Below are 26,248 nucleotides of genomic sequence, written 5' to 3'. Positions count from 1 at the left end.
ATAAAATCCCCATTTTACACCAAGCACTATTATATAAAATAAAAATAAATAAAAATAATAAAAATGTTGGTAAAATTACATTACAGTGGCAGAGAAAGTAGTGGGTGGGGATGTTCATGAATATTACATAAGTGTAGATGGGGTGTTGATGAATATTACATAACTGTAGATGGGGTGTTGATGATCATTATGTCATTGTAGATGGTGCGTATGTGTGTTGATGAATATTACATAACTGTAGATGGGGTGTTGTTGAATATTACGTAAGTGTAGATGGGGTGTTGTTGAGTATTACATAACTGTAGATGGGCCAGTTCTCTTAGTGTTACAGAATTACATTACACTGGGGGAGGGGGTATAAAACTGCCAGATTTTGATTTAGGTAATTATTACATGGCCCCTTAAAGAAATCTGAAGAGAAGCATAATTATGTTTAATTTAAACATGGAGGCTAAAAAGAAGACTACAGCTGCAAAATAAATATTCACATCCCCACGAGAACAGCAACAGAAAAGGAATAAATATATATGTTTGTAGGCCTATTTGTTTTCATCATTATTCAGAATTTCTAAGAAAATATCAACATACAACACTGTTATTGTGTTCAAAATTGTGAAAAACAAAGAATAAGATAAGTAATGTCTGTTTGCATCAAAAGGAAAGCGATGAATTGGCACATCACTATACCATATACTACATCATTTAAGGTAGTACTAAACCAAATAACTTCCGGCTCGGTCAAAATTCGAGGTGTACCAAACTTTTGATAGAGAAGTGAACACCACAAGTCCTGTGATTGGTGATAAATGTGAGTGTGTTGGTTGTAAAAAAAAAAAATTCATCTGGGCAAAAAATGTATTTAATTTTATTTCATTTAGTACCAATGTGTCAAGTAGCCCTGTGCTTGAAACATGTATGGGGTACCTGTAAAAAAAAAAGTACTCGAATTTTGTGCAGAACTAGAGTAGTTATAGAAGCTACCTGTTATCTCAGAAATGAGCAGCTTGACCCCCAATATTTTTCTGATTGACTTTAAGGGTGAGGAGTGGTAGTATTTATATCCGTGGCGTTTATGTCAATTGATACACTGCAGGTAGGAGTTTTAGCCACATATATTACTATTGTCATCTATACACCCTTACAAACATATTGAGTTTTAAACCCACAGCAACTCACATAACATTTTTTCACTAAACATTTTTATGTAAAAGAGGTTTCCTTAAAAATGACAGTGAAACGTCTCTAAAATGGATATCTACAGGATCAAGTAAAAACTATATTTATTTTTAAAGAGGTGTCTGGTTTGTAGAGGGTTTTTTTTGTACTGATATATAAAACAGGACAATAAAAAAATGCCCAGTTGAGAGAGGAATTCTGGTTTACTGTATGGTTATTAGGTGTTTAACATATATACAAAATAATTCTAAAACTCATATAAAAACATATTACATGTATATGTATTAAATTTTAAACCCATACTAACTCCCATAATATGGTTTTTTTACAAACAGATGTCTGTAAATTTTAAAACAGATTTGTTTTTAACAAATTACCACCAAATTGTATTGATTAAATCTCATTTTTAATACATGGGTGAGGACAAAATGCTGGAACAGCCAATGTAGGCAGTTTCACCTGAATTGTTACTATTATTCAATAATGTGGTACATAATTACGGTTGCCCCTGCACACCCCGCTAGCTCTGATGACGCACAGAGTTATAAATTGGGACTAAATGTGAGTAACATGACACTGGATATCAGCAATACTGTTAACTTGCTGGCACTAGCGACCGGGGGGGGGGGGGGGGGGGGGGGGGGGATTGTGCTGTAGGTGTTGGTGAGATCCTTTAATTATTTCTTTTCCATCAGTATGTTACAAATTGTTACAGTATTCCCCACCAAACCAAACCAAACCATTGAAAATGAAGGGAGATAATCTACATGTGTATGTAGCTAGACAAAAATTCAAACGAGTAAACTGGACAAATTTGATTTTTGTTGTTGTTTGTTTGGGGGGGGGGGGGGGGGAGGGATTGTGCTGTAGGTGTTGGTGAGATCCTTTAATTATTTCTTTTCCATCAGTATGTTACAAATTGTTACAGTATTCCCCACCAAACCAAACCAAACCATTGAAAATGAAGGGAGATAATCTACATGTGTATGTAGCTAGACAAAAATTTAAACGAGCAAACTGGACAAATTTGATTTTTGTTGTTGTTTGTTTTGGGGTTTTTGGTGGGGGTTTCTTGTGTGGGTTTTTTTTTGGGGGGGTGTTTGTTGGGGGGGGGGGGGGTACTGCACTCCATCTTGCCCATAGGCATGGTATCTAAAGTATGGGACACAATCTGTATTGGGGAGAATTAAGAAGGTACAACCATATTTTTATTTATATATGAATTGTTTCTCTTTTTTTTGTTGTGAATTTATCGACGTATAGCAGTCACAAATTTGTGACTGTTATACATCGATAAATTACAAAAAATGTCAAAGAATTTTTATATCTGCAAACAACACAACTTATTTAGTTAAACTTACATATAAATAAGTTTCTAACATCCTGTCCATGATCTGTTTTACGTAACGACGTTATGATGTAATTTTCTGAGGTTTTTCGATGGATAACATTCAGTTTTTAAGTGTAAATTATATAATGTAAATTGTATAATGTAAATTGTGTAATGTAAATTGTATAATGTTAATTGTATAATGGCAGGAAGTTTGTAATTATATAATGTAAATTGTATAATGGCTGGAAGTTTGTAATTATATAATTACACGTGGAACAAACAAATGTACATTTTCTTCCTTAAATTCCTATGGGCCTGTAATTACCACCCTGTCAGTTTCAGCACTGGGGTGACAGTGAAGTACATGTAAATATACAGAACTACATGCCAGTAATTTTCCCATGTTGTTTATTGCACAAGTTTATAGTATGCTAGACTGTTATACTATGACATTTGACATTTGTATTACACATTTATATGGTAACACTTCCAAGTCAGACGATGACGTCATCGATTGGCGCACTACAATCTTGCAGGAACCTCATCCAAATGAGTTCAGTGATATAAATTAAGATCAATTATGGGTAATAAATATAGATATTAAACTCGCTACCATCCCGTATCATGTTTATATGTCCCTTGTGAAATAATTATCATTGTTACTCGCTAAAACTTGTGACAGTTGAAAATTATTTAACACGGGACATAAACATGATACGAAATGAAAGGTCATTTAATATGCTATAAGCAGGTTACCTGTAGTTATAGCACTGGGGTGACAGTGAAGTAAAACAATGCATGTTACCTATAGATGTAGCACTGGGGTGACAGTGAAGTAAAACAATGCACATTACCTGTAGTTACAGCACAGGGGTGACAGTGAAGTAAAACAATGCACGTTACCTGTAGTTACAGCACTGAGGTGACAGTGAAGTAAAACAATGCACGTTACCTATAGTTATAGCACTGGGGTGACAGTGAAGTAAAACAATGCATGTTACCTATAGATGTAGCACTGGGGTGACAGTGAAGTAAAACAATGTACATTACCTGTAGTTACAGCACTGGGGTGACAGTGAAGTAAAACAATGCACGTTACCTATAGTTATAGCACTGGGGTGACAGTGAAGTAAAACAATGCATGTTACCTATAGATGTAGCACTGGGGTGACAGTGAAGTAAAACAATACACGTTACCTATAGTTACAGCACTGGGGTGACAGTGAAGTAAAACAATGCAGTTTACCTATAGATGTAGCACTGGGGTGACAGTGAAGTAAAACAATGCACGTTACCTATAGTTATAGCACTGGGGTGACAGTGAAGTAAAACAATGCACGTTACCTATAGTTACAGCACTGGGGTGACAGTGAAGTAAAACAATGCACGTTACCTATAGATGTAGCACTGGGGTGACAGTGAAGTAAAACAATGCACGTTACCTATAGTTACAGCAATGAGGTGACAGTGAAGTAAAACAATGCACGTTACCTATAGTTACAGCACTGAGGTGACAGTGAAGTAAAACAATGCACGTTACCTATAGTTGTAGCACTGGGGTGACAGTGAAGTAAAACAATGCACGTTACCTATAGATGTAGCACTGGGGTGACAGTGAAGTAAAACAATGCACGTTACCTATAGTTACAGCACTGGGGTGACAGTGAAGTAAAACAATGCAGTTACCTATAGTTACAGCACTGGGGTGACAGTGAAGTAAAACAATGCACGTTACCTATAGTTACAGCACTGGGGTGACAGTGAAGTAAAACAATGCACGTTACCTATAGTTACAGCACTGGGGTAACAGTGAAGTAAAACAATGCACGTTACCTATAGTTACAGCACTGGGGTGACAGTGAAATAAAACAATGCACGTTACCTGTAGTTTCTTCAGTTCTTCCTGGTGCTGTTTCTTGAGCTTCTCCATCTCTTGTCGATGTTGCTCCATTATCGACTGAATTTGACCCTCATGCATCTTCTCCAGGTCTGAAGATAAAAATAAAATAATATAAAAACAAGCATTCTGGGAGATTTCATGTAGTAGTGTTGGTATAAAGTTCTCCTACTAGCAGTAGCTAGTGGGAATTTCCCTATTAGCTCAGTTGGTGGAGTGCTGCACTCTTAATAGTGAGGGTCTCAGGTTCAAATCCCTTGAATGGAGGTTTATTTTTGTGTTATAAAGAAACCAAATCCATGAACTATCATCAAACGGCCTCAGTGGCATCGTGGTTAGGCCATCGATCTACAGGCTGGTAGGTACTGGGTTCGGATCCCAGTCGAGGCATGGGATTTTTAATCCAGATACTGACTCCAAACCCTGAGTGAGTGCTCCACAAGGCTCAATGGGTAGGTGTAAACCACTTGCACCGACCAGTGATCCATAACTGGTTCAACAAAGGCCATGGTTTGTGCTATCCTGCCTGTGGGAAGCACAAATAAAAGATCCCTTGCTGCTAATCGGAAAGAGTAGCCCATGTAGTGGCGACAGCGGGATTCCTCTCAAACTCTGTATGGTCCTTAACCATATGTCTGATGCCATATAACCGTAAATAAAATGTGTCGAGTGCGTCGTTAAATAAAACATTTCTTTCTTTCCGTGGACTATCATTAGGGGCAGCTGAGTTGATAGTTCTGCCCAGTGAGAGTAATGTTAAAGCAATACATGTGCCCTATGAGGCTCAACAAATATTTGAATCTCCTAAGTTCAAGGGCAATAACTCTGTCAAACCTAATAAACCTACAGCTCATTATCTTGAGGCACTGTAAATAAAACATTCAAAAAACAATGTGGGGCAGACAGACAGATGAACAGACAGATGGACAGACAGATGGATGGACAGAGAGATGGACAGACAGACATACAGCTGAACAGACAGATGGACAGACAGATGGATGGACAGAGAGATGGACAGACAGACAGACAGATGAACAGACAGATGGATGGACAGAGAGATGGACAGACAGATGGACAGACAGACATATGGATGGACAGATAGATGGACAGACAGACAGATGGATGGACAGAGAGATGGACAGACAGACATATGGATGGATGGACAGACAGACAGACAGACAGACAGATGTACAGACAGACATATGGACAGACAGACAGATGGACAGACAGACATATGGACAGACAGACAGATGGACATACAGACAGATGGACAGACATACAGACAGATGGACAGACAGATGGTTAGACAGACATATGGACAGACAGACAGACAGGACAGGCAGACAGACCGACAGACAGACAGATGGTTAGACAGACAGACAGACATATGAACAGACAGACAGATGGATGGACAGACAGACAGATGGACAGAGACAGACAGATGGACAGGCAGACAGACATATGGACAGACAGACATATGGACAGACAGACTGACAGATGGACAGACAGATGGACAGACAGACAGGCAGACAGAAAGATGGACAGGCAGACAGACGGACAGACAAATGGACAGACAGACAGACAGATTGACAGACAGACGGACGGACAGACAGACTGACTGACATATGGACAGACAGACAGACAGACAGAAGAATGGAGATGAAACCTATAGTCCCCTCCAGTTCAAATGATAGGGGACTAACTTTGAAAAAAATGGGTAAATCGCCATGAAAGTTAACAATACATGATAAAGCTATAGCAAAAATTTCAGCTCAATATTTTGAGGCATTCAAGATTTTTTTTTTTTTAATTCTAAGTTCAAGGGACATAACTCTGAGAAATAAATGGGTAAATTGACATGAAAGTCAACAGTACACGATAAAGCTATATACAAAATATCAGCTCAGTATCTTTAGGCATTCAAGAAAACATTTTTTTTGTATCTTCTAAGTTCAAGGGACATAACTTTGTGAAAAATTGATAAATCGCCATTAAAGTCAAACTTGATCTGTAACAGAACATGATAAAGCTATGCACCAAATTTCAGCTCAATATTCTGAGGCATTGTGAAACAAATTCTGGAATTTTTTTGTCTCTTGTAAGTTCAAGGGACATAACTTTGTGAAAAATGGATAAATCACCATTAAAGTCAAACTTGATCTGTAACAGTATGTGGTGAAGCTATACACAAAATATTGGCTCAATATCCTGAGTCACTGCGGAAATTTGTTTTCTGGAAAACACGTCTGTATCACTTTCAAGGGCCACAACTGTGTTAAAAATTAGTAAAGCATCATGAAAATCAAACTTGGTCTGTAACAGTACATGATGGGTAAATCGTTACGATCTGTAACAGTAAGTGATAAAGGTATATACAAAATTTTAAGGCATTGCAAAAACAAACAAAAAAATTTCTGTTAAACAAATTTTCATATCTTCTAAGTTCAAAGGCCATAACTCTGTGAAAAAATGGGTAAAATTACCCTATTTGACCAGAAATTAGCTCATGTCTTTGAATAAGCCCCCCCCCCCCTCCCATTTTGATAGCATTTAAGAAATTAGGCCCTCATTCGTAAATAAGCCCCCCCCCCCCCCCCCCCCCAACTTCGTCACCTTATAAATAACTCGAAATTACAAGTTTGCTCAAAGTTCTTTTAAAAGGTCATACCTCCTGCAGATAATGAAACACAAATGTAACACAATATTTTACCACCAGTGAGATTTAGCAGTCTAACAGTAACAGTGTGTAACATTGTTTTCAATTTCATGCCTGCAGTATTTCTTTGAAGTACACAGCCCAAGTCTGAACTAAAACCAATGTCTATTTTTACCATCACACTGGGTCCGCAGGTAATGCTAATTAAGCAAATACCTTATTCTGATTGGCTAAGAACAATGACCTCGATCGACAATTCTTTGTAGTGTTAGCTGGCTGCCTGTATCAGAAATGTGTGTATACCCTATTGAGTTTGTTGTTAATTGCTGTTGTTTTAAGTCTTCTCAACATTAAATTTTGGATGTAAATAAACAGCACTGGTAAGTAATTGTAACATAGAAGTGGTGTTTCTGATAATTAGATACTAGTAAAAAAAAAAAATCAATTTAATTAATAAACAATTATTATTTATTAATAACAAATGGAACACTAATTAATAGATGTGCTACTGAACGTTTTTTGTTTTCTTCCTAGTTAATTTAATTATTATTTATTTTAATTATTATTATTATTAAAAAAAATTCTCAACAAAACTGGCCCCTTGTCTGGGAATAAGCCCACCCCATGCTAAGCTAACAATGAGTTGTCTTGGCCCCCATGGCTTATTTCCAGTCAAATAGGTAATTGCCATGAAAGTCAAACTTTTTTTATCTGTATCAGTACATGATAAATCTGTACACAAAATTTCAGCTCAATATCTTGAAGCATTGCAAAAACAAAAGCTGGAAAACACATTTTTGTATGTCTAAGTTCTAAGTTTATGAGAAAAAAAACATTGGTAAAACTATATGTGGGACAGACAGACAGACGGACAGACAGAAGGACAGGGATAATACCTATAGTCCCCTCCCGTTGGACCCGTAGGACACTTTTAATCAGTCATAAAAATAATGAAACCACTAACAGTGGCGTAGGAAGGTGCCAAAAAGTGGTGGGGTGCACACTTTTATATTTACACACTTTTACACTATTATAAAGCAAATATAAAGCAAAATATCTGAAAACGGGGGGCACATGCCCCACCTTGCCCCCCCCTGCTTCCTACGCCAATGACTAAGCTACATGTACACCCTGTTTCCAACAGAACATCAGAAATCTGACATTAGTAAAGAGAATTTTGGTTTTGTTAAGTCTTTTGACAGAGTTATTGCCCTTGAAGTTAGGAAATACGGAAATTTATTTTACGCACTGTGTCCCAATACCTCAATATACTGAGTTATAACTTTGTGTATAGCTTTATCATGTTCTATTTTAGATCAAATTTGACTTTCGTAACAATTTACCGATTTTTGACAGGGTTATGGCCCTTGAACTTACATGTAGAAGATATGAAAATATATGTTTTCGAGACTTTTTTTCTCTCCAATTCCTGAAGATATTGAGATGAAATTTTGTATATACATGTAGCTGTGTTATGTACTATTCCAAATCAAGATTAACTTTCATGTCAATTTACCCATTTTTCACAGAGTTATGGCCCTTAAACTTAGGAGATATGAAAATTAGTTTTCCAGATTTGTTTTTCTCCAATGCCTGAAGATACTGAGATAAAATTTGGTATATAGCTTTATTAACTACTATTACAGATCTAGTTTAACCTTTATGTCGATTTACCCATTAGTCACAGAGTTATGGCCCTTAAACTAAGGAGGCATGAATACAAATTGGGTCCGGCACGAGACACATATGTCTCGCTTTAGCAGTACTCTCAGAATGCTTGTTAAATGATATAGTTTTGTCAATGTCAATAATTATCACAATGAAAAAAAAAGAGGATTATCTCCCTTGACTGACCTCTCCTGACATTTTCTATGGCCAGTCTTTTCTCCTCTACTTCCTTCTCCAGCTCTGCCATTCGGTGCTAGAAGAAAAACATAATACGTTCAAATAATATGTATACGTAAAAACTAAACAGAAAGTACATAGCTAGGATTATAAAATAAGAAAAATGGTCCATGACAAGAGAATTTGTAATTGTTATACATTGAGTTCGGATGAAAATATTTTCATCCACATATTATATCCAGGAATATACAGTATTCTAGAAACACTGGCTATACATTATGCAGGCCTGTCACGATATGCCATCAGCTATTGTGATTTTTGATACATATTCTGGAGATCACTTCTAAGACTTGTGATTGGCTATTCCGTGGTCATGACCTAAGTGACCCAAGTGACATCACAGAGTGATCGATTCAACTGTGCTTTTTTTCTTTCATTGGATGTATGGCATTGGTAACCTGGTCATCACCTAGGAGCAGCCAGTCATGTCTTTAAAATGTTATCGCACATATGTGTGTTAACAGTATGTGTTATCAAAAATAACGAATGATGTTCTCACCAATGGGTGTGTAAAAGTCTTTAAAAGTCAAACTGGGACAAACTATATTGCTTAAAAATTACCATTATGTTAAAAATTAGTATGCATTTGACTTGTATATACATGTGTATATACTATATATATTACATGCATTTGACTTGTATATATATACTATATATATTACTATACCAATCACAAATACACTCTTAGGCTGAGTTTAAATTAAATTAACTGGGACAAACTATATTGCTTAAAAATTACCATTATCTTAAAAATTACCTATGTATTTTGCTTAAAAATTAGTATGTATTTTGCTTAAAAATTAACTAGGATGTATTTTGCTTAAAAATTACCTCTGTATTTTGATTTATAATTACCTAGTATACATATAATGCAGGACTTGTATATATAAGTATTACTATACCAATCACAAATACACATGAAGGCATATTCACAATTCACACAGCTGCAGTATATTTGGGTGGTATTTTTAGTACTAGTTATGCTATAACATTTTCTAAAAATACACCAGTGTCAAAACCTTCGCATATTAAAGGTACAGACCCTCGTTTCAACTCGTAAAACACACTTGGATAAAGTTACAACAGAGTGAAACAACAGTCTGTGACATTAAAAGCAGAAAATATCCTTAAAAGATAGACTAGAACTCGAATTAATAAACTCTACCTGTTATGTTTGATATCAGTGTTAATAAACGGTTCCAATAGCGAAAAATATGTTGTAGTGTTTAAAAACCAGGGTATGTCCCTTTAACTTACCTGTAAAAAAACGATCTACATGTATGATCACTCTAAAGCAGTACAAATGTAAATACAACCACAAAAATGATTCATAATTTAAGCTTGATTACACTAGATAAAAAAAATAACAACAGTGCTATGTGTTAGTGAAGAAGCAAAATCAATTATAGAGATAAGGCCAGACATTCTTTATTCTATTTTTTACAAGCCTGCCAACATGAATTTTCTCAATTTAGAATAAAAAAAAAATTGAAAAAAAAAAAAAGCTCTTTTTTATTGCCTTCAATACAATTAATTTATCAAATGCACATGTTAATTTTTTTAAAAACAAGTTAGCATTTTAATTTGAATACAGTTTTCAGTTAATAAATACAGTGTTATATGCGTGAAATAAGTAACATGTTATATTACATAGGGAATATAAATTATATCAACTCTTATATTTTGTGACATTGCATTTAATATAATTTCCTTGTATTTTAATTTTATTTTAATTCTGATTCCCACCATTGTTTTGTGTGAAAATTAAAAATGTCTGGCCTAAACTACATGTATGAGTTAGTATAAAATTCTTAAAATAAGAAAACCATCATTTAATATTCCTGTTAGAATTTAAAGGGACATTCCTGATTTTTTTGCATTGTAAGATGTTTCCGACTAATAAAATATTTCCACAATTAAACTTACATATTAAATATATTTTCTTGTTTAGAATATCAGTGTCTGTATATTGAATGTGTTTCTGGTCGTCTTAATATTTGTAAAAAGTCCAAACTGGATTTTGTCTTCAAATAATTTCGTACGTACGAAAAAATTTTATTTTTGGAAATAAAATTAAATTTAACCTAGTACAAATAGTAGAACAATCAGAAAAACGTTTAATATGCAGCCACTAATATTTTATGCAGAAAGATATATTTGATATGTAATTGTAATCATTAAAAGTCTTTGTTAGTCGATAACGTCTTAAAAAGTGCAGCAAACTCAGGAATGTCCCTTTAACATCCACAAATTCTGTTTCACATGAAATATAAATCAATAATTATGACATACATCAATTAATTCTAATCCTGTTAAGAAATATCTGAAACATAATAAACTCATTGGAAACGAGACACAACCTTCCTTCTGGTTTTATATTAATTAATGGTCTAATTAAAACAATATTAAAAATACCGTACTGCAAACAATTAATATATTTGAAAAATTAACATTTTCTTGATATCAGACACAATATAATCAATCATAAACAAAAAGTTAAAGTTTTGTTTAACAACACCACTAGAGCACATTGATTTATTAATCATCGGCTATTGGAAAAAGAAGTTTATTTTGTTTAATGACACCACTAGAGCACATTGATTTATTAATCATCGGCTATTGGAAAAAGAAGTTTATTTTGTTTAATGACACCACTAGAGCACATTGATTTATTAATCATCGGCTATTGGAAGAAGTTTATTTTGTTTAATGACACCACTAGAGCACATTGATTTATTAATCATCGGCTATTGGAAAAAGAAGTTTATTTTGTTTAACGACACCACTAGAGCACATTGATTTATTAATCATCGGCTATTGGAAGAAGTTTATTTTGTTTAATGACACCACTAGAGCACATTGATTTATTAATCATCGGCTATTGGAAAAAGAAGTTTATTTTGTTTAACGACACCACTAGAGCACATTGATTTATTAATCATCGGCTATTGGAAGAAGAAGTTTGTTTTGTTTAACGACACCACTAGAGCACATTGATTTATTAATCATCGGCTATTGGAAAAAGAAGTTTGTTTTGTTTAACGACACCACTAGAGCACATTGATTTATTAATCATCGGCTATTGAACGTCAAACATTTGTTAATTCTGACATCTATTCTTACAGAGGAAACCTGCTACATTTTTCCATTAGTAAGTAGCAAGGGATCTTTTACAGTGTATATACACTTTCCCACAGATAGGATAGTACATACCATGTGTTTTGATATGCCAGTTGTGGTGAACTGGTTGGGACAGAGAAAAACTCAATTACAGAATGGGTTCACTGAGGTGATTTGATCCTATGATGCAAGTACCTCAAGCGAGCGCTCAACCAACTGAGTTAGATCTCGCCCAATCATAAACAAATATACAGGGATGAGTTATTATGTTAATTTGCATCCTATGTATTAAAGTTTGTTTTGTTTAACAACACCACTAGAGCACAATGATTAATTAATCATCGGCTATTGGTTGTCAAATGAACGAGAGAGAAAACAGTTGAAAGGATCCACCGCGGAGGTTTGATCCTACGACAAAATCACCTCATATCCGCGTATGATTAAATGAGTTTGCAGGTAAAATATATACGAATTGTTCTACAATAAACAGGCCGTAGCTTACAAAATTAATGTTTTGTTACTGTAATTAAATTGGGCAAGAAAAAGAATCAATCACTGTTGTGAGGTATAGATAAGGCTATTCCAACCCGAGGGACAAAAACATTTTGTCCTGAGGATTGGAACAGCCGTATCTATACCTCACAACGGTGATAGATTCTATTAATATATCATCACAACGGTGATAGATTCTATTAATATATGATATCAATAGCCAAAAACTTTCATTTTATAAGGATGCACAGAAAGTTTCAAAAAGGTTATAGAGCATTATTTTCTTAGTAACAGTTAAAATGTTGTATTTATTCACATATTATCCAGATATATAGCCACACTCAACTCGAATTTGTTTATGGTTATATGGCATCAAACATGTGATTAAGGTCCACACAGATAATGAGAGAAGAAACCTGCTTTTGCCACTCCATGGGCTATGCTTTCCGATTATCAGCAAGGGATCTTTTATATGCACAATCTCGCAAACAGGACAGTACATACCACAACTTTGTTAGACCAGATCCTGCCCCATTTTAACACTTGGTCAAGAAAGGAAATCTGCTTCCGTCACATACATTACCCATACTGAAAAAAGTAGCAAGGGATCTTTTATATGCACAATCTCGCAAACAGGACAGTACATACCACAACTTTGTTAGACCAGATCCTGCCCCATTTTAACACTTGGTCAAGAAAGGAAATCTGCTTCCGTCACATACATTACCCATACTGAAAAAAGTAGCAAGGGATCTTTTATATGCACAATCTCGCAAACAGGACAGTACATACCACAACTTTGTTAGACCAGATCCTGCCCCATTTTAACACTTGGTCAAGAAAGGAAATCTGCTTCCGTCACATACATTACCCATACTGAAAAAAGTAGCAAGGGATCTTTTATATGCACAATCTCGCAAACAGGACAGTACATACCACAACTTTGTTAGACCAGATCCTGCCCCATTTTAACACTTGGTCAAGAAAGGAAATCTGCTTCCGTCACATACATTACCCATACTGAAAAAAGTAGCAAGGGATCTTTTATATGCACAATCTCGCAAACAGGACAGTACATACCACAACTTTGTTAGACCAGATCCTGCCCCATTTTAACACTTGGTCAAGAAAGGAAATCTGCTTCCGTCACATACATTACCCATACTGAAAAAAGTAGCAAGGGATCTTTTATATGCACAATCTCGCAAACAGGACAGTACATACCACAACTTTGTTAGACCAGATCCTGCCCCATTTTAACACTTGGTCAAGAAAGGAAATCTGCTTCCGTCACATACATTACCCATACTGAAAAAAGTAGCAAGGGATCTTTTATATGCACAATCTCGCAAACAGGACAGTACATACCACAACTTTGTTAGACCAGATCCTGCCCCATTTTAACACTTGGTCAAGAAAGGAAATCTGCTTCCGTCACATACATTACCCATACTGAAAAAAGTAGCAAGGGATCTTTTATATGCACAATCTCGCAAACAGGACAGTACATACCACAACTTTGTTAGACCAGATCCTGCCCCATTTTAACACTTGGTCAAGAAAGGAAATCTGCTTCCGTCACATACATTACCCATACTGAAAAAAGTAGCAAGGGATCTTTTATATGCACAATCTCGCAAACAGGACAGTACATACCACAACTTTGTTAGACCAGATCCTGCCCCATTTTAACACTTGGTCAAGAAAGGAAATCTGCTTCCGTCACATACATTACCCATACTGAAAAAAGTAGTAAGGGATCTTTTATATACACTTAATTTCCAAGAAACAGGACAGCACATACCATAGCCTTTGATATGGTGATTATGGGGGCATTTATTTAGAATTTAAGCTGGACGCTAAAAATTAAATGCAATTTGGTGAATTTGATCAGAAAAATCTGAAGTCAATTTGGCTAAATGTAACTTGAATTTAAATTTAAGTTACATTTAGCCAAACACAATTATTTTTTAAAACAGCTGTAGGCCTATACACATGCAAATAAGTTGTTCCTACATGTGAGGTTTGATGGTCCTGTATGCATCTGTATGCAAGATGTGATCCAGACAATGATTTACTGTTATGTGCAGTAGACCATGAAAAATAGGTCACAGTGACCTAGTAGTAGTATGCGACACACCGCCATCCCAAGTTGTTCCTACATGTGAGGTTTGATGGTTCTGTATGCATCTGTATGCAAGATATGATCCAGACAATGATTTACTGTTATGTGCAGTAGACCATGAAAAATAGGTCACAGTGACCTAATAATAGTACGCGACACACCGCGATCTTAAGGTGTTCCTACATGTGAGGTTTGATGGTCCTGTATGCATCTGTATGCAAGATACATGTATGGTCATGTTAAACGCAAGTGTGTGATATCCCATGTAAGATAGAAATTTCTTACATAGCTTTCTTTCATGGGATAGCTCTGTCCCATATATACCTGAGGATGAGAGAAAATCGTTTCCGTGAAATCCTGTATGTTGATGTTTCATAATTTTGTAATTTTTCAAATTTAATCAAACAAAATTTACTGAATATTAGTGTTGGAAATTGAATGAAATCATTTATTAATTGATCTAAATGTACCTTGCTTACTACTTAATATATATACCAAACTGCATGGCTGGAAGCATAATTTGTTGATATATTAAAAATTTTAAATAACATTTATTAGAAACAATTATAAAATGTGTATACATGTATATATATATTTCTAATAGTATTTCATTTTCTTGTTTATTATTAGTGGGACTGTACATGTATGTGTCTGATTTATGGCTGCTCTATTTCTGATTTTGTGTAGAATTTAATATCAAACCAAAGTGCTGGAAAATCTACATAAAATTTGTTTTGTACAATATTGTACCAAAAAAAATTAAAAAAAAGAAAAGAAAAGAAATATATATATATATATATATATGTATGTATGTATGTATGTATGTATGTATGTATGTATGTATGTATGTATGTATGTATGTATGTATATATGTATATATGCTTCTATATTATTGTAGCCTCACTCCCATGGCTAGTGATATTCAATGTTGGGCTAGTAAATAATTACTATTGCCATGCCCGACGGCTAGTGAAATGTTTTTGTCAAATGTTGCAGTTAAGTCTATTTTGTAAATAGGACTATCCTGCCCCCACCCCAACCCCCACATGTTAGTGATTATTACTATTATTTAGTAAAATTGTATTAACTTAAAGTAAAGTAGGGCTAGTGAATTTTTAATTGTGGCTAGTGAATGTTTTAAATCACTGATCCCATGACTAGTGGATTTTATAAAAATTCTAGAAGCCCTACATGTATATATATAAAATAACAATAATAATTCCTATATTTGTTTTTATTCTTTCTATCAGCTGGTACACTGAGATTTTGTTTGGCATGTTCCTGCTTTGTTTAATTTGTAAAAAGGAAACTTTAAAAAATGTGGTGATAAATAAGTTGAAAAGGATGGCTGTGAAAGGGAGACAACTACTGATTGTTTGGGATATATTAATGAATTATACACTTTATTTATTACACATGAGCGAAAACACTGTAATTACCTTTTTTCTCTATAATCCAAAAGAAAAAGTAAAACCATAAAATAAATTATAAACACAAATAAAAAAGATGATATTCTGTAAATAATATTTATAAGCAAATAAATTTGTTTTCCTATAATAATAGAATGATTTTAAGGCTATATATGTTGTTAAGACATGTTCGTACAAAATTACAGGTTTTCTAACTAAACTAAATGTGACTATTTGTAAAGATTAATGCTAATATAATTAATTAAAATATTTATTTAAATGTAAAACAAGAATGTTACTGGTGGCATACATGTATATAGAGGATAATAGACAAGTTACCAATTATTATAAAATTTATGTCCTGAATGAAATAATTTTCACTTGTCATGAGCTTTAGCAAGTGACAAATGAAAATAATTTCATGAGGGACATACATTTGATAATAACTGGTACCGAGATTGTTATTCTGTTTATTACCTGAGCTATTTTTTCTCTAAAAGCCTTTATTTTCGACACACATCACGTACAAAAAATGATATAAACCACTTTACACACTTTTCTGAATATTGCTATAACTTTGTATTTAATCAAGTTCACAGATAATTTTCAAAAACAAAAGTTCTCTTTATTCTGCTAAAAAAAATATATAATGAATTGCATTAAAAATGACATTTTGTTATAAATTTAACACTGAAAATAGAGAGACGTAAACTCAAACTCTTTATAGGGTGTATACTACCAAATCAAATTCCATAGATGACAATAGTAACATATGTGGCTAAAACTCCTACCTGCAACGTATCAACCGACATAAACGCCACGGATATAAATACTACCACCCCTTACACTTAAAGTGAATCAGAAAAAAATGGGGGTCAAGCTGCTCGTTTCTGAGATAACGTGTAGCGTCTATGACTACCCTAGTTTCGCACAAAATTCGAGTACTTTTTTTTACAGGTACCCCATACATGTTTCAAGCACAAGGCTACTTGACACATTGGTACTAGATGAAATAAAATTGCAAATTTTTTTTACCCAGATGAAACTATTATTTTTTACAACCAACACACTCACATTTATAACCAATCACAGGACTTGTGGTGTTCACTTCTCTATCAAAAGTTCGGTGCACCTCGAACTTTGACCCAGCCGGAAGTTATTTGGTTTAGTACTACCTTTACTAAGTGATATCATTTTGTGTGTTTACCAAATCATGATGACGCCATATCTAGTACCGACAAAGTCGATGACATCATATTTAGTACCGACAAAGTCGATGACATCATATTTAGTACCGACAAAGTCGATGACAACATATTTAGTACCGACAAAGTCATTGGTTTGTAAGTGTCAAATCATGCAATAGTAGTGTACCTTACACCAATGCAGAATATTTCTCACTGAGAAAGTATGGAAAATATTTTCCCTGTTATGTGTGACTGCTGGGGGTAATAAATTGATATATTTGCCTCACAACTCCCAAACATATATATTCAGTACATTAAAAATCTAAAGCTTACGAGGTTTTGTAGCTAATTCAAGAGGTCTATTGGCCTATAGAGCTTCGCTATTCAATTTTCACTTTTGTCAGTAGTAGATCATTCATTAATTTGTAAAAACTACCAATGTTAAATTATTATTTTAATTTTAAATTTTTTATAAAAATTTAAAAATTCAGAAATATTCAATCAAACCTCTAGTAGAAGATAGACTGTTACATTTTCAATTCTAATTTGCAATCAGAATTAGAAAAGCTCCACATAGCAGTCCTAAAAACATTTTCTGCCCATTTAAAGAAATACATCCTTGCAATTATCCTTATCAGTAGCTATTATATCAAAAATAAACAAATAAAAAAACACGAATCACACATACAAAACACACACAAAACATAAATTTCACACTAAAAGTTAACCCTTTAAAGGCATACTGTCACTGATTTAAGGACCTTACTTCTCCAAAAGTGAATAATAAATGAAAATTACATCAATGTTTAGAAACCAAATCGGGCTATTGAATCATCTTAACTAAACCATGATGGAGTGAAATCCATGTCAATCCTCTTGGCAATATTAATTTTTAAATTATGGACCATTGCCATAATTCAATTATTTTTTTTACAAAATATCATTAATAAGTGGAGTATGGTGGTTACGTAGACTGTTGAATAAAGTACATTTAGGGACAAATGAAATACATATGTTTCACGTAATACTTTGTTAGGCCATTTAATAGGTCAGTAGTCTGTGACAATATGCCTTTAATCACTGCAGACCACAACCTTGAAATTACTGTTAAAAAGTATGTTCTAGATACATTAATGCACAAAACTAATAATAATAATAAAAGATATTTAAATATAACTGAAAAACACTAGATGATATTTTAGTGTATTTAGACACATAAGAAATATCTAATATTCTTTTGTCAGAGGTCTTTTTTAAATAAATGCATTGAAGGAGTGATTTTCCACATGTTTTGTTTTGTGTTTTTGATAGGCTGGGGTCTCTTTTATGTGATTTTAGACTTGTATAACAGTGAACATATTTTTTGCATTTGATGTACCGTACAAAACATTTTTTTGGAATAATTTTAAATACCCTAGAATTTTATTGGTCTTTCTTGTGTAATTACAGACTGGTATACCAAAGTATGATTTTAAATAAGCTAGACTTTTATTGCGTGATCTTTTCTGTGTAATTATAGACTGGTATACCACAGCATGATTTTAAATAAGCTAGACTTTTATTGCGTGATCTTTTCTGTGTAATTATAGACTGGTATACCACAGCATGATTTTAAATAAGCTAGACTTTTATTGCGTGATCTTTTCTGTGTAATTATAGACTGGTATACCACAGCATGATTTTAAATAAGCTAGACTTTTATTGCGTGATCTTTTCTGTGTAATTATAGACTGGTATACCACAGCATGATTTTAAATAAGCTAGACTGTGTAATTATAGACTGGTATACCACAGCATGATTTTAAATAAGCTAGACTTTTATTGCGTGATCTTTTCTGTGTAATTATAGACTGGTATACCATCGTACAATTTAAGTACATGTACTTTGACTGGAACTGATCTTTAACCCTTTCCCCACTGCAACCCCCACTGATTTAAAACTGTATTTAGGGAATTGAATTGTTATTTGCTACACAAATTTCAGTGATTGCTATGCAATTCTAAAACATTAAATAGTAGTTTCAACTAAATTTTAACTGATCACTAATTATCACTAATCAAAATTTTAAAACAAAATATTCTGGGGTATTAACCTCAAACTGTGAGGTAGACATTACTATACAAACATTCGGTCTTCATTCTGCAAGCAGAATTATCTATATAAGCCAAACAAAACAAAACAAATTACCCAAGATACAAAATAGTCCAATCCAAAATGTGCACTAGGAATGTACCAACTTACACTGTGGGGGTTGATGTCACTACACAACCCTTTGGTTTTCATTCTACAAGCAGAATCATCTAAAAGCCAAACAAAAGAAATTACCCAATATATAAAATAGACCAATCCAAAACAGTGCAGTTAGAATGTACCAACTCAAACTGTGGGGGGTGGAGGTTACTATACAAACCTGTGTTTCTTCGCTCTCCTGCATGAGTTTGGAGTCGTTTCTATCTTTGCTATGATTGGATGAGGTCAGTTCGATTTCTAAACGACTTATCTGCTGTCTCATTTCTTGGATTTTTTCATCACGACTAGCGATTTGAGCTTTCAAAGCTTCGGCATCCTGCATATTCTTCTGTTAGTAGTACAGAAATTGCAAATACAGATACATTTGTTTAGAAGATACATTTTAACTTATATGAGGAAACTAGGAAATAAAAGTACAGTTTGGTAGTGCTTGAAAGATTTTTGAAAAAAGTCACTAGCCCTCATGGAAGCTTTGGCTGTGGGGGGGGGGAGGGGGGCAGGACATAGCCCAGTGGTACAGCACTCGCTCAATGCACGGTCAGTGTGGGATTGATCCCCGTTGGTGGGCCCATTGGGCTATTTCTCATCTATAGGATGGTGCATATAAAAGATCCCTTGCTGCTAATCGAAAAGAGTAGCCCATGAAGTAGCAACAGCGGGTTTCCTTTCTCTATATCTGTGTGGTCCTTAATCATATGTCTGATTCCATATAACCATAAATAAAATGTGTTGAGTGCATCGTTAAATAAAACATTTCCTTCCTTCCCCGACCAAAAAGCCATTAGCTGGGACAGAGGGATAGTGGACTGGTCAAACCCTGCAGTTTGGTTTGTTTAATGACACCACTAGAGCACTTTGATTTATTAAACATCGGCTATTGGATATCATCAAACATTTGGTAATTATGATGCATGTTCTTCACATAGAACCTGGTACATTTTCTTATTAGCAGCAAGGAATCTTTTAATGTACTTTCCCACAGACAGGGCAGTAAATGCCACAGACTTTGATATGCAAGTCTTGTGGCAATGGTTGGGCTGGGAAAAACCCTCAACTGGTCTGTCAAGGAGGTTTGATGAGATGACTCAAGCACAATACAGAATATTTCCAAGTTTCCAATTTCATTAAAATGTATCCTCAAAGCAACACTAAATTAAGTAAAACAACAAAAGCCATTCAAGAGAACAATAACTGTAAGAAAACCATACTGTTAGTCTTCAATGTCAATTGTTTTTTGTTTTTTTTGTAAATATTAAAAAAATATTTTAGACTCAGTCTTTATAAATTTGTTTTATTAATCAGATACCCAGTCATTGAAGGATTTTGTATCAGCTTTGAAGTTGTATAGTCTTCCTAAATAATAGACACAGGTCTGACAGTGATTCATGATACAATCACAGCCTGGTAAAAAAACATCCTTTGAACTCTGCATTGGGCAGAGATGTGATTTTGAAAATATATTAACAGTTTGTTTACTGATTTTATTTTTTAATTGATAATTTTTATTTTAATATCCCAAAAAAGCAGTATTGTAATATAACCAAAAAAAGAAAGAAAAAAAAAGAATGGCTGTGTTTGACTTAATTTCATGTTTTCTTGGCATGCACCATGCAGTGTGGAGACTGTGAAAAAAGACAGATATATAATGACTATGACATAAACCTGTTATATACTGCCTACTGGTCTGATTCAAAAGCTGCATATATGTATATTTTTTTTTTAACATTAATTCATTCCAGAAATACTCTGAAAGTTATTTTGTCTGAAATATGACTGTGGTGGTGGGAGGAGTTAACTCTGTACCCCCTTCCATTAATTTTCAGGGATGTGAGAGAGGCTGGAACAAAAAAGCTTACTGCAGCCCCTGAAGGAAAATTGTTATCTGCAACCCCTGGAACTGCCAAAAATTGCATTCAATGCTAACAAATCTAAACTGGTTATAAGTTATAATATAAGGCACACATCATAAACTTGAAACCATGAAAACATGCAAATGAACCTTGTGTGGTCAACAGTATTGAACATCATGTTGTTGATGAAATGGAAAAGTGCATTTACGCATTTCCACATAGCTCTCACACCCCTGAATTTTAGCCATGAGAAAAATGGGCCAAGTATATGCAGCCTCTATACATAACAGGTTCATATCAAGCATACAAGTACATGCATATATATACATTGGAAACGGGCCATGTATAAGCAGCCGCTATACATAACAGGTTTATGTCAAGAATACAAGTACATGCATATATACACTGGAAATCAAGCCTACTAATGTGAGATCTTGACCAGTGATAAAATATAAATGTGTGATGAGATATTTATTTCACTTTTCAAATCTTCATCCGAGATGTTGAAGTGAGATTTCAGAAGATTTCGGATGTTGATGTGAGATTTTTATGTGAAATGTTGATGCAGGATGTTGGTGTAAGATGTTGATGTGAGATGTCAGTGTGAAATGTTGATGTGAGATGTTAATGTGAGATGTTAATGTGAGATGTTGATGTAAGATGTTGATGTCAGATGTTGATATGTTGATGTGAGAGTTTATGTGAAATGTTGACCTAGGATGTTGGGGTAAGACATTTATGCGAGATTTTTATGTGAAATGTTGACGTAGGATGTTGGTGTAAGATGTTGATGTGAGATGTTAGTGTGAAATGTTGATGTGAGATGTTAGTGTGAAATGTTGACGTGATAGGTTGATGTGAGATGTTAATGTAAGATGTTGATGTGATATGTTGATGTAAGATGCTGATGTCAGATGTTGATATGTTGATGTGAGTTTTTATGTCAAATGTTGATGTAGGATGTTGGTGTAAGATGTTGATGTGAGATGTTTGTGTGAAATGTTGATGTGATATGTTGATGTCAGATGTTGATGTTTGTGTGAAATGTTGATGTGATAGGTTGATGTGAGATGTTGATGTAAGATGTAGATGTCAGATGTTGATATGAGATTGTATGTGAAATGTTGATGCAGGACATTGGTGTAAGATGTTGATGTGAGATGTTAGTGTGAAATGTTGATGTCAGATGTTGATGTGAGATGTTGATGAGAGATTTTTATGTCAAACGTTTATGTAGGATGTTGGTGTAAGAAGTCAATGTGAGATGTTGATGTAAGATATTGATGTGATATATTGATATGTTATGTTGATGTGAGATGTTGATGTAAGATATTGATGTGATATATTGATGTTATGTTGATGTGAGATGTTGATGTAAGATATTGATGTGATATATTGATATGTTATGTTGATGTAAGATATTGATGTGATATATTGATATGTTATGTTGATGTGAGATGTTGATGTAAGATATTGATGTGATATATTGATGTTATGTTGATGTGAGATGTTGATGTAAGATATTGATGTGATATATTGATATGTTATGTTGATGTAAGATATTGATGTGATATATTGATATGTTATGTTGATGTGAGATGTTGATGTAAGATATTGATGTGATATATTGATATGTTATGTTGATGTGAGATGTTGATGTGAGATGTTGATGTAAGATATTGATGTGATATATTGATATATGTTATGTTGATGTGAGATGTTGATGTAAGATATTGATGTGATATATTGATGTTATGTTGATGTGAGATGTTGATGTAAGATATTGATGTGATATATTGATATGTTATGTTGATGTGAGATGTTGATGTGAGATGTTGATGTAAGATATTGATGTGATATATTGATATGTTATGTTGATGTGAGATGTTGATGTAAGATACTGATGTGATATATTGATATGTTATGTTGATGTGAGATGTTGATGTAAGATATTGATGTGATAAATTGAAATGATATGCAATGTTGATGTGAGATGCTCATTAAGACGTGAATATGTGTGTATACTTGTGTTGGAGAGAGAAGTTATTTTCATAAGATCTTGTGTGATATGTTGCTGTGAAATGAAATTTCTGTAAAGGTACTGGTGCGAGATGTTGATAGATCTGAGAATATACTGATATCAGTTTTTAGTGTCATCTGTTGATGCTAGTTTGTGTTGCTTGAAATCTTTGATAAATATTTGTGACAATTTGTTCATGTGAGACTTTGAGATCAGCAGATGTTGTTGTGAAGTGTGAAATGTTGATGCTAGACATTTGTGATTTATGGCAGATATTTGTGAGAAATTGTTTGTGTGAGATGTTGGTGTCAGCAGATGTTGATGTGAAGTTCTTTAAAATTTAACGATTTCTTAATGTTTGTTTTACACAAGTTTGTACTGAGAGTTAAATTAAGTTGTGTGATCGTGCAAGCAATGTGTGCCAGGACAGCATGCAAGTTAATACATTTCATGCTTAGCATGTCAGTGAAATTGTTTAAAATTTAACAATTTCTTAATGTTTGTTTTCTACACAGATTTGTACTGAGTTAAGTGAGTTGTGTGATCATGCAAGCGAGTGTGACTGAGCAGCATGCAAGTGCAGATCATGCTTAGCATGTCAGTGAAGTTGTATAAAATTTAACAATTTCTTATTGTTTGTTTTTTACACAAGTTTGTACTGAGAGTTAAATTAGCTGAGTGACCATGCAAGCCATGTGTGCAAGGGCAGCATGCAAGTACAGATCATGCTTAGCATGTAAGTGAAATTGTTTAAAATTTAACAATTTCTTAATATTTGTTTTTTACACAGATTTGTACTGAGAGTTAAATTAAGTTGTGTGATCATGCAAGCGAGGTGTGACCGAGCAGCATGCACATACAGATCATGCTCAGCAGACTACAGTGTCAATATATGAGACGAGTATAACAGGATATGTCCCGTTAATAACAGGGAATCATCAAGCACTGGGCTAGCATGTAAGCATGCAGGAGTTTGTATACAATAGAACTTTTTTCAAATAAATAAACTGAAAGAACTCCCAGACAGGAATCTCTCACAGACAGACGGTGAGTCAGTCAAACAGACTGACAGACAGACAGACAGACAGACAGACAGAAAGCCAGCCAGCCAGCCAGCTAGTAAGACAGTCAGTCAGTCAATCAGCCAGACAGCCAGACAGCTAGCAAGACAGCCAGCCAGACAGACAGCTAGCAAGACAGCCAGCCAGCCAGCTAGCAAGACAGCCAGACAGCCAGCTAGCAAGACAGCCAGCCAGCTAGCTAGCAAGACAGACAGCCAGCCAGCCAGCCAGCTTGCAAGACAGACAGCCAGTCAGCCAGCCAGCTAGAAAGACAGCCAGCCAGCTGGAAAGACAGACAAACAGCCAGCCAGCTAGACAGACAGACAGACAGTCAGCCAGCCAGCTAGAAAGAAAGACAGACAGTCAGCCAGCCAACCAGACACACAGACAGAAACAGCCAGCCAACCAGCCAGCCAGTCAGCCAGATAGAAAGCCAGTCCGATAGACAGACAATTACAAAATGGCTGTCATCATCACACATGTTACCTTGGCGACCTCGGCGGCTGTTCTGAATCGCTGGATCTCGAAGGTCTTCGACTCGAGCTGTCGGAACAGAGCCTGCATCTTGTCTTCCTTCTCTTCCACCTCTGAATATTAAAATAGAATAGATGTTTAACAACACCCCAGCACGAAAAGCATCTACAGATTGGAATAGAATAGATGTTTAACGACACCCCCCAGCAAGAAAAACATCTACAGATTAGAATAGATGTTTAACTACACCCCAGCATGAAAAACCTCTACACATTACAATAGAATAGATGTTTAACGACACCCCAGCACGAAAAACCTCTACAAATTAGAATAGAATAGATGTTTAACGACACCCCAGCACGAAAAACCTCTACACATTAAAACACAGTTACACAACATACAAAGAGAATTAATAATAACACTGTAGATGTGAAAGGGTTAACTATTCACTAGTCTGTAACAGAAGTGATTTGTGAAACACATTTTAAACCTATCAATTCTATGAACTACCGTATATCTTCGCCTATAAGTCGAATTTTTTTCACCCCAAAATTATTTTATAACTTGGGGGGTCGACTTATAAGAGGGTAAAAAAATTTCACCCAAAAATATTACCGTTTTGGGGATTATTTTACAAGTTTTATTGTTGAAGTATGCCCTGTATTTATACTCAAATATGTTAATTTGACACATTTATTTTTTTATAACCTTTTTTTTTTGCCATTATAACGGTTTTGGTTATTTGAAAAGGCGTGCGATCTCACTCACATGCCAAGACAACAGTCCACTTAGTTAAAATAACAGTCATCACTAATAGCAAAAATGTAAACAATACTAACTACCTGTTGCCCGAGTTTATTTTGAAATCTGGTCACTGGCATTAATGGTTGTTCAAACAATGTTTTGTCGGTGATTAACTTCATGAATATTACTGAGCTTTCCCTTAAAATAGACTGATCTCTGCAGTTCACTAGAGCAATAGGGACACACATCATTTGGTACAAAAACCAGTATACTTTCCAGAGTTATCCTCCTTACATGTATTAATATGGCGGCAAAACATGTGATTAACCGATGATACTTTCAGTTTTATCGTAGTGATCTGTTGTCAGTGTTTATAAATAAAGTTGTTGTCTTTGCACAAAACCATGCTGTACAGTGCCATACAGTAACAGTCAAACAGCTTTCACTCTCTACTAAGGGAATATTTCGTTTTGATGCTATGTAGTTTGATTGGAATATTATTGCGATGTACAAAACGTGAAAAACGAAGTTTGTAAAATAATTTTCTT

At 34.6% G+C, this 26,248-nt stretch overlaps 2 protein-coding genes across 3 annotated transcripts in view; both read right to left on the bottom strand.

Annotated features, from left to right (window-relative positions):
- Window positions 1-19,862, bottom strand: part of LOC121373345 (putative protein tag-278) — a 115,535-nt gene extending 95,673 nt beyond the window's left edge. The window contains exons 1-3 of one of the 2 annotated variants that reach the window (XM_041499923.1): window positions 19,712-19,862; window positions 8,917-8,983; window positions 4,392-4,498 (exon numbers count right to left, since the gene is read on the bottom strand). In XM_041499923.1, the coding sequence (XP_041355857.1) occupies window positions 4,392-4,498; window positions 8,917-8,983; window positions 19,712-19,813 (276 nt within the window). In that variant the 5' untranslated portion in view covers window positions 19,814-19,862. The remainder of the gene's footprint in view (window positions 1-4,391; window positions 4,499-8,916; window positions 8,984-19,711) is intronic. The other variant, XM_041499925.1, reaches the window with a different exon arrangement.
- A 1,275-nt stretch (window positions 19,863-21,137) lies between these two features.
- LOC121373472 overlaps window positions 21,138-26,248 on the bottom strand; it is a 28,488-nt gene continuing 23,377 nt past the window's right edge. The window contains exons 8-9 of the mRNA XM_041500137.1: window positions 24,969-25,069; window positions 21,138-21,173 (exon numbers count right to left, since the gene is read on the bottom strand). Of these exons, the coding sequence (XP_041356071.1) occupies window positions 21,138-21,173; window positions 24,969-25,069 (137 nt within the window). The remainder of the gene's footprint in view (window positions 21,174-24,968; window positions 25,070-26,248) is intronic.

Source organism: Gigantopelta aegis, chromosome 5 (genome assembly GCF_016097555.1).
Source record: "Gigantopelta aegis isolate Gae_Host chromosome 5, Gae_host_genome, whole genome shotgun sequence".
Taxonomy (NCBI): Eukaryota; Metazoa; Mollusca; class Gastropoda; order Neomphalida; family Peltospiridae; genus Gigantopelta; species Gigantopelta aegis.
The sequence above is the reverse complement of the archived record's forward strand: the minus strand, read 5'-3'. Positions and strand labels throughout refer to the sequence as shown.